The sequence below is a fragment of the Necator americanus genome, chromosome I, assembly GCF_031761385.1.
Source record: "Necator americanus strain Aroian chromosome I, whole genome shotgun sequence".
NCBI classification, from domain to species: domain Eukaryota; kingdom Metazoa; phylum Nematoda; class Chromadorea; order Rhabditida; family Ancylostomatidae; genus Necator; species Necator americanus.
Genome location: NC_087371.1, coordinates 23,814,001 through 23,823,932, shown reverse-complemented (window position 1 = coordinate 23,823,932; position 9,932 = coordinate 23,814,001). Strand labels below are relative to the sequence as shown.

At 42.3% G+C, this 9,932-nt stretch overlaps 1 protein-coding gene across 2 annotated transcripts; it reads left to right on the top strand.

Annotated features, from left to right (window-relative positions):
* Window positions 1-207: 207 nt before the first annotated feature.
* On the top strand, window positions 208-9,707 carry RB195_006665 (uncharacterized protein; the record flags this gene model as incomplete). Of its 2 annotated transcripts, none has more annotated exons than XM_064179876.1 (7): window positions 208-329; window positions 5,544-5,665; window positions 5,895-5,971; window positions 8,562-8,643; window positions 8,714-8,878; window positions 9,437-9,549; window positions 9,612-9,707. In XM_064179876.1, the coding sequence occupies 7 exons, from the start codon at window positions 208-210 to the stop codon at window positions 9,705-9,707; spliced, it is 777 nt and encodes a 258-aa protein (XP_064036797.1). The 2 variants fall into 2 exon arrangements, with proteins under 2 accessions (XP_064036797.1, XP_064036798.1); XM_064179877.1 differs by having other exon boundaries at window positions 280-329.
* Window positions 9,708-9,932: the final 225 nt, after the last annotated feature.

Sequence of the window (9,932 nt, the reverse complement as noted above, 5' to 3'; positions counted from 1 at the left end):
GGCAGAGAAGCAGAGTGCACGCGAGAGATCGCCCCGCGCGCGCGCCCACACTGGAGACAGAAAACGCGGCGCGTTCGAATCGCCACGTTCGCGCCTTCTCTGCACAACCTGCACATCAGTGCGTGGAAAGTTCGAATTTATTCTCCGCGGAGCGCGCGACGGACGTCGGGGCGCGTCAGCCTGCCGAGCTATGCGCCCATTTCGCCGATGCACACGCTGATTTCTACGTGTCCGCTGTTGTTGCGCCATACGTTGCTACGTCATCCAGCGAGATTTATCATGTCATCGACTGTGCCAGTGTTATCGCGCAAAGAGGTGACGTACTTGAGGTGGGCTGACGTCTTCATCATGTCTTAATGTGGACCACATCCTCTCTCATTGCCAAGGGTGTGACGGTTGTACGGTAAATGTAAGCGGAGTGGTCCAGACTAGATCTATTTGTGCGGCAGCACTACCTACTGCAACAAGGTCAACATGCGTGTATTACGGTGGACTTAAACTTCTAATTAAACCAATTTTCAGATGCAGCCCGAGAGAATTTTAGATTCAGTGCGTATCAAGTGCTTCAAATTATCTGCCGCACATGTTCATTAGAAACAAGACATAAAAACGGGTTATATTTCTACTCGTAAGGTTAGCTATCTCCGACACAAACCACATATTCAGTTTCCAATGAAGGGTTCCAATTGTTCATTTGAATAGATTCTTTCGAAGAGCATGATGCATAAGTATTAAGACCCCTTAAGGACTCGATAAATGAAGTCAGTTCATGTTCCCTTTTTAGCCTAACTCTTTTCATGCTGCTCTGTGGTGAATCTAGATCTTTTGATTTTAAATTTTTTTATTTGAGAAAGAATTTGCTTCACTTTCCGTTCTTTTCGCTCCTGAAACGTGCAAATCGTCATTATAGTTTCTTCCTGAATTACCCATTCATATCCCGCAAGAGTTTCCTTTAATTCTGGGAGTTTTTTTTTAGATTCACCTTGTTTATTATCTCCCGCAATAATCGGAGCTGGAACTCAGCGGATAATCAATGTTATCATACTATTCCTAAGGCTTCACGTAAGACTTCACATCTTTAGTTCACTGAAGTATAAAGGGTAAAGTCCTCGACTGAGTTCGGTACTCAGACATGGTCTTGTGATCGCTAAAAGCTTGTCTACGAGAATTTCCGATGTTAAAGGCATCACCCCATGAATCTGAGGTGGTACGGATTTCAGATGGAGTATTCGTACACGGGATCGTAGGTTATGGAGAGAATGGTGATTCCCTCCATTTCTTTCTAATTGCCGCAAAAACGGCCCGGACGATACGGCTTCGAGCGATCTGGGGCGCTATTTTCTACAACGAGTTCGATCGGAGCGCGCCAGCCGTGTGCATACGCCGCATCTTCTGGGCCGTTTTTTACTTCAATTAGCAAGAAATGGACTCAAACACCCCCTCTCCATAATCTACTATTCCGTATAAGAATACTCCACCTGAAATCCGTACCACCTCAGATTCGTGGGGTGATGCCTTTAAGTGCTTCCCCTAACAGACAGGAAAATAACACGAAATTTTTTTCACCAAGTCTAGGAACGAGAAGTCTCAGCAGCACCCAGTTGTTTCAGTTACCCTACGAGGAAACACTTTACTCCCGTTGGCGTTGTGAAGTGAAAGCGTTGGTACGAATACTAACCGATTTTATCATTCTTATGCATTTTAGGCTTCGCTTCCAAGGGTGCTCCTGAGTTTTCTGATTCTTGTATTTGTGTTAAATGCCTCCGAGAACGCTGTCATTACGTGCAACGTATCACGAAAATGACGATGTTGGGGTTTCTGAAGGGCAAATAAAGTTCTGGGTGTAGGCTAGGAGTGTGAACCTAACCCTGCTCAATTACCCCTAATCGTCCTGAAAAACGACATGAGAACCGCCTTGCGTAAGCGGCTGCCCTCAAAGCGGCACCATGAAGATGGCGGTTGGAATCTACGTGGGACAATCGCGAACTACAGCGATGAGTGGTGCTAGAAAGGTCCTTCCTCGATCCTAACCGCTACGCTTCTCCCCCGCTTCGAGCGCATACGCAACAGCACAGTGTTTCATTTCGTTTTGACCCTACTATACGTCTCCTGGGTACGATTCTAGTGCGCTCTAACGTAAGAAGAACGTAACAACTAGGGCCGTTTCCCGCGCTGTTGTTGACGACGAGTAGGAGGAATTGAGCAGGGTCACATTCACACTCGCAATCTACAACCGAAACTCTATATTTGTTCACAGAGACCCTAACATATTATTAGTGCGACATAGTTCATGTGTAATTAAGGATATCGTTTAGAAAAATGTCTGTTTATTGTTAAATCTAGACGAGTTATGGGGTTTCACAAAACCGGCACAGTTGGATCAAGGCTGCTGCTCCAGCTGAGTGGTCCGCAATTATGGAGCTGCAGGCGCTGGAAAACGGTACGCAGCACAGAGATCGAGAACCGCACTCAAAATGATTTATCCGTACTGATAAATAAACTCTAGCGGATAAAGAGGCGTAGGGTGGGGATATCTATCCAGTGAAGATTTGTCTCCGAACAAGTACATCATGCGTAGGAAATACATATGCGGATATCTTAGCCTGGGATGTTTTTGTCTTGTGAACGGCTAGACCTTGCAACGTGTGCCATTCCACAGAGTTTGTGCCAGAAAATCTATCAAATATTGTTGGATAGCACGCTTGGAAAAATAAATCGGTGTTTGGTTTCATTCCTATTTGTATTTATTCTCCCGATTCTTCTATTCACAGCTATCTTGGATGCGGATACAGCAGTATTGTAAGGAGTAAGCCCATTGTGGAAACTAGAAGCAATATACGTGGAATTTTTTTTTTGTGATCGGAGTGATGCGGTTGCTCGGGGGACGGATTGCGTACGGGGGAGCGTGCGACATTTTCGCACTCCTGGTGAGAGAGGCTTGTCAGAAGAAGTCCCCACAGATTCGAGGGAAGGTTTTCTTCTTGTAATCAGTACATACACTTTGTGGTTGTAATACTTCATGTTGTAATGGTTTCTTTTATGTAGTGTCTCTTGAAACATTGGTTTCTCTGCTTGCTGATCAGCTTCAAGAAGCACATAATCACCAGTTTCAAATGATTCGAACTATGAATGGAGAAGATAGGAATTCCGGAGTTCTTACTACTGCTGTAGAACAGAGTCCACCTCGACAAGGACGGGCAAAGTCAAACCTGTTCCGATTTTTCCCGGATTTTCCTATGGGGAAGTTGTGAAGGGAAGGGGGTGGTAAGGGAGTGTACGGTGGGCAGTAGTAAAGAGGTAGAAACCTGAAAGTATGTTTTAGAGATGAAGAATTTGATTATACCTAGTGTTCAGCAGTTTAAACGCTGATCAAACTGAATTTAATGACCAAAATAGCTCCGAATTTGTGCGCATGGTTATGTCTGGCAGATCGCGAATAACTTCGTCAAAAGAGGACCAGAAGAAAAAATTCAAATAATTTTCGGAGAAGAAGGTTTGTCCTGAAAAGCAGTCAAGTCGTTGTTTTTCCCACCGCTTAGTCTTTTTGGAATTTTGATAGAACAAAATTTAAATTTTTTCTACTTTTTTTTCGATTTTTCCCATCTAAATTTTCAGAGAACCAGACGGTCCTGAAAGGAGAAATTTTGTAAATAAGGGTTTCCTTAGTCCCTCTATCCGGAAATATGTGTGCTTTTTAAAAACGTCGTCCCATTTTTCTAGAATAGGAGAACTTGCCAAAATTGCAATTTCTGCTCGCGCGCCAAAACGTGTGACCTTGAATAAAATTCAATAATTTAGAGTAACTTGTCACGATGTAAATCACCTTCCACGATATTGTAGCGGAAGATTTTCTCTATTAGGCGCCGCAACACATGATTTCCAGAGGTTCGCCGGTTTCCCAAGTTCTTGATGGGACAAAGATAAAGACAAAGAAACCTTCTCTCAAAAACTACCAAAAATTCCTCTTTTGGTCCTCTTATTACGAAGTTATTCGCAATCTTCCAGGCCTAACAATGTGCACAAAATCTGACCTCTTTGTCCATTAACTCCATTAAATCCACTTTTAAGCTTTTGAATAACACTTATTATTGAATTCTTCATCTACTAGGAGGAGTTTCAAGTTTTTATTTTTTTTTTTTTTTTTGCAGAAATTTGACGCAGTGGAGTGTCGAACCTGGGTCCTCTCATTGTCACATTGCAGAAACAAAATGTTGATTTTTTCGTTTCTTTTTTTCGTGGTTCTTCTGTAATTCGACCTTTGCACCTGATCCTTCTCTTTTTTCTAATGTATTGAATTGGGAACAACAGTGAGCTGTGGCAGGAACGTTGGAGGAGGAAGAGGAAAAGAAGAAGAGGGGGAGAAGAGGTCGTATTCCAGAGGGTGTCCCATCACCACGCTTGACCTTGAGGGCGGGTTAGGCGCCGTCGATGAGATTTTCGGATGTGACTGAACGAACAATGTTTCAAAACCGTCGTAGTGTCAAGGAAATCTTTTTATCCTTCTGCGTCAATAAATTGATACCAAACTTGTCTAGAAGGATGAAAAAGTACTGACGTGGCACATCGTACAGCTCCCGTAAGTCATTGTAAGGCCTACGCGTTCATAAACCTCAAACGATCTTGAAGGCATCATCCCACGAATCTGAGGTGGGGTATTTTCATGTGTCGTTTCAGATGGAGTATTCGTATACAGGATAGTAGATTATGGAGAGAGAGTAATTCCGTCCATTTCTTCCTAAGTGCCATAAAGAACGCCCCGAAAGATGCGGCACGTGCACAAGGCTGGCGCGCTTTAATTGAACTTCTCGTAGAAAATAGCGCGCCGGAACGCTCGAAGCCATATCTTCCGGGTCATTTTTTACGGCAATCAGGGAGAAATGGAAGAAATCACCTCCCTCTCCATAATCTACCATAACCTGAAATTCGCACCACCCCAGATTCGTGGTGTGCAGCCTTTAAGTCGAACTTGTAAGCGCGTGCCCGTATGAGTTGATCTACGCCGTGTACTTTATCCTCCATATCCACTTCAAGTAGGTTCTCCCCAAGTCTGAGTCTGAGTCTTTTGCTCCACAGCAACGTTTCCACTAGTTTTTCGTACAAAGTGGTTTACAGCAAAACAAATCTCAAACAAAAAGGAGAAGGAAACAAGTATTGCGTTTTGTATGTGAGCCTTGGACATTTAGCGATTTAGTGAAATGAAAAATCTGTGAGGCCGTCCGTTGTGGATTAACTGTTGAGACACTCAAAGATTCAAAAACTGTTTTGGAAGCTTCGATCACAATGAGAATGCCTCGTTAACCGCAAGATCTCTCTGTTGGAAACCTTGGGAGAGGTTATCAGCAAACTCATGCGTCCGGTACTAGTGGAATTCAACTGTTGTTCCACAGGTTCCACAGATCCTGAACACCTGCACTGACTGCTTTCCTTTGTAGACCGCTAAAAACTTTGACAGTGTATAGGCGCTTCTTTTAATCAGTTTTCACCACGTACTAAGTAATAAGCAATGCGTTCTGAGATGGTCTTGAAGATGTAATGTGTTGCAGGCAAAATGAGGCTGCGAAGATTGATGAAGAGCTGTTTTCCGCTTACGGTTTCAAAGTGGAACAACTAATGGAATTAGCAGGTTTGGCATGCGCCAAAGCCATTCATGCGCAATATTCGAAAGGTACTTTGCTGCTCCGAGTTTTATCACAGTGATATAGTCACAGTCTAATAATGTTACCGTTTTGTTATGTTCCCAGTGCGAATTTGCATATTAACTGGCTTAGCGCTGGTGCCCACGTCATCACCGCGCTGAACATTCAAGTAGAATCATTATGTGACTTGGGAAAACACAATAATACAGAGGAGGAAAAGTTCCTAGTTCTTGAGGCTCTTCTTTTCTTTTTTTTAAGGAAAAGTGCTTGTACTCTGCGGTCCTGGAAACAATGGAGGAGATGGATTCGTTTGTGCTCGTCATCTTCAACAGTTCGTGAGTTTTCGTTCTTTGGTTATTTCAAAGTATTGCTAGCAATAGGAAGAGCTTCTTTATTGTTCAATATTCGTCAGATATTCCTTCCTTTTTGTAATTTTCCTCTTCTATTACGATTAGTTGAAAAATAAAACTGAGAATGTTACTCAGTGCCGGTCGCTTGACATCGATTCATTGGCCGGCTGAGCTCTTTGATTTCATCGACTTGAACCGAAAGTTTGACTAGGAATTCAGACGGTTGGCTTGTACGAGTACTTGGACCGAAGCACTTGAGAGACAGTTCTACTCTGATTTTGAAATTTTTAATTTAATGTTTGGAGCCGTAGATACAGTTCATTCAAAGCCTGATTAACGTTGTAATACGTCATAGGCACCTGCGTTAGAAATGACGCGTTTGTCTCCTGCACGCAAGTGACTACGTAAGCGTATCACTGTAGCGCATCTGGTGTCAGCCTTTCATGTCGAAAGAGGATTGAAGCTACGGGTAGCAAAACGCACATGTCTTCTGTATGTTTGTAGAACTACTCTCTAATACAACACAGTCATCGTGAATTTCTGACTGTAAGAAATGTTTCGTGTTGCATCGCCAAATGGTGTACTTTCTTACTCTTCGTCTTCACATATCAAATTGACTTAGGATATAATAGCAGTTGTTCGCAACACTATTCTAATCGAACTATGCTTCTCAACGTAACAACCTAGAGCACAAAACAGTTCTTATGTGACAAATGGCTTTCCCATTTGAGAAGGCAATAGTTCATCAATCGATAAGTCATCGCTGGAAGTGAGTAGCTGAGTCAGTTGGGGCCTAAAACCTAAGCATTAGTCTTTGAGGATCCGTGACGTTTAGGCTAAAGCTACTCAGAGGAAGAAGATAAAGCTGGAACTGTTAAAAACGAAACCAAAAATGGCCTGAGAGTTGGCTTCTTAGCAATCCGTATTTGTCAATTGGGAAGATTTTTGTGCTCTATGAAAGTTTTTACGCTTACAAGTGCAGTTCGATTAAAGGCAAGAATCTGAGGTGGTACGGATTTCAGATGGAGTACTCGTATACGGGATTGTAGTATATGGAGAGAAGGGTGATTCCGTCCACTTCTTCCTAATTGCCGTAAATAACGGCCCGGAAGATACGGCTTCGAGCGTTCCGGCGCGCTACTTTATACAACGAGTTCGACTGGTGCGCGCCAGCCCTGTGCGGCGCCGCATCTTCTGGACCGTTTTTTTTTTACTCCAATTAACAAGAAATGGACGGACCCTCCTCTCCATAATCTGCTGTGCCGTATAGGAATTCTCCACCTGAAATCCGATTCGTGGGGTGATGCTTTTAAAGCAGTGGCATGTGCGCCTCCCCCAACCGCATTTTACCAATTGACTTACTCTTCTTTCACGTTTCTGAGGAAGTAGAAATATCTTCTCCTAGGAACAGCCTCTTCAACTGCAAATTCGCATGCGACATTTTGACCTCTTCCATTGGAAGTTGATCATTCAGAGATTCTTCCGATGTTTTAAGCTCTTGTAACAGAAAACGAATCTCAAACTTGAGTAATTGGGGGGTACTTAGACAGGTGTTGCGCAGCCGGTAAGAGGTTCGACTCAGACTGTATGATCGATGTTCTGAAACTGCCCAAGGGCAGAACGAGCCAATCCCTAAGGAGTCAGTAAATTGGTACCAGACTTGTTTGAGAGAGCAAAAATACTGAATTGATGCATCGGTTCCCTCACTTTATTATATAGGACGTTCACGCGTTCAGAAACCAGGATTCTGAGTTCAGTCGGGCACCTAGGCGCATTCCCATAGGGCTTGGTAGACGTCGTGAATTCTATCCTTTAAGAAATGTTGTAACTTGGTGGGAGCAGCCACTTTAAACATGTGCGGATGGATTTTTATATGTATATTTAAATAGCTCGCTGCGAAATATACTTCAGATTGGCTGAATTTGAGGAGTAAAATGTTTGAAGAACTGTTCTATGTATTTACATAATCATCTTTTGACTTGTTGAATAGCACGATTCTAATTTGGAAACAACGGTGCTGTGAATTAGTTTGAACCACTCGACCTTGTTAACCTTGCTACCACATTCACAGTTGCTTTCATATCATGTTCTTGTATTTGAAAGACTTCTTGGCTATGTTTGCCAGATTAGATTTAGATTCTTCGGAGAAGCATTATTATCCCGGAGTTGCTTTGAACCCAGTTATTAATAGGAACTTACTTTAAAAAAAAAACTTACTGAAGGCTACGGAATGATATATCTCTTACCGCATTGATGAAAAACTCCTATTCGCGTCTCTCTTATCATAGCTCATTCTAACAGCAGTGTTATCGTGATCCAACGAGGCTTGGCAGTAATGTGCTGATATACCTGCATTTATGTCATTGAATCGCCTGCGAACCTACTTTTCCTATAAGAATTGCTCTTTTCTTCTTTTTAATGGAGTTTCGTCAAAGACCAGAATTAGTGTAGAGAGTGGGCATCTCACAAATATTCTGATTTATTTCTTAGGAGTTGCTACTTTTTAAGATCAAACCAGAGTTAAAGTGGCAGAAATAGAAATATTAACATTTCATATTTGCAAGAAAGAGTTCAGGGTTTTGAGCCATCCATTGTCTATCCAAAGCCGTCGAAAGCAGAATTGATGCAGTCGCTGGTCAAGCAGTGTAGCGGAATGGGTAATGACAGTGTTTTTGAGGCCAGACAGTGTTGTACGTTGTAATTTCCATCCCTTTGAAATGATTTTAGAGATACCCGTGATGTCTTCCCTACCAAATCTTTCGGATTATTCTCTGGTTGTGGATGCATTTTTTGGATTTTCTTTTCGTCCACCAATACGAGAACCCTTTGGTGAGATTATCGATGCTGTGACAAAGTCGGGAATCTTCGTGTTTTCGATTGATATTCCTTCAGGTACTATTTTTATTTAAATGATGCAGATGCTTTTATTTAGCTTCTCTGGGTCTTCCTTCCCGATTCTTTAAATAACTGTTACTCTTCAAGTGCACAAGGTGGTCGAATGAAGCCGGATTTGCTCGCAACAAGTATGCGCGTCTGCCGTTGCAGCACAGATCCAATTGTGTCGATAGTCCTTAAGTAGGCGGTCAAGTGATTCGCACGCTCAATTGGGTAGCTCGTAATCTGCTCTACCTGTCATGCTTTTGTTTTCTGTCCACTAATCATTTCTTAGAAAGTGAGTACAAATCAAAGTCCTGTTTTCGCCTCTCACCTTTGAGACAAGATAGATTTAGTTGTTTTTCTCAGGAGTTGCATATCTTATGAGCAGTTGTGGAAGTAGAGGACAAGAAGAGCCGTAATGATTCAACTTTTATGTTAGGCCGCATGCTTCATTGCCGCTTTTGATTTTTAGTCTTTTCGAATTCGTTAGTCCAGGCGTTTCTTTCAAGGTGCTCATGACTAAACAATGTAAAATTGTGTGTTGGTAGACGGAAGTAGAGGCATATCTTCCAGGATGGGACGTAGAAAATGGAGCGCCATCAGAAGGTCCATATGTTCACCCTCACGCCATCATATCGCTAACAGCTCCTAAGTTATGCGTTCGAGACTGGACTGGACCTCATTTTGTATTTTTTTTTCAAGATTCGTTCACTTGCTTTTTATTTGAAATCCAAATCCTAATGTTCAGGTGGGTGGACGATTTGTACCTAAGCAGTTAGCAAAGGAACACAATTTACTACTGCCGAAATATCCGAATGCAGACCAAATAGTTAAGCTGGAATGACCTGATCTGTGATACTGTTTCTTATGTGCTGCCATCCCCTCAACGTGTAGTCCTCTGATTCAAGCCAACAAAGTCAAATTCCGGAAATATTAATTTGTAGTCAGACTAACTTTCTATGAATACGGAGTACTTTATTTGTTCATCAATGTAGATGACAATAAGGACATATTTGTATAAATTTTTATTTCTTATCTTGTATATTTTTCTCTAAGTGATGCAGATAAC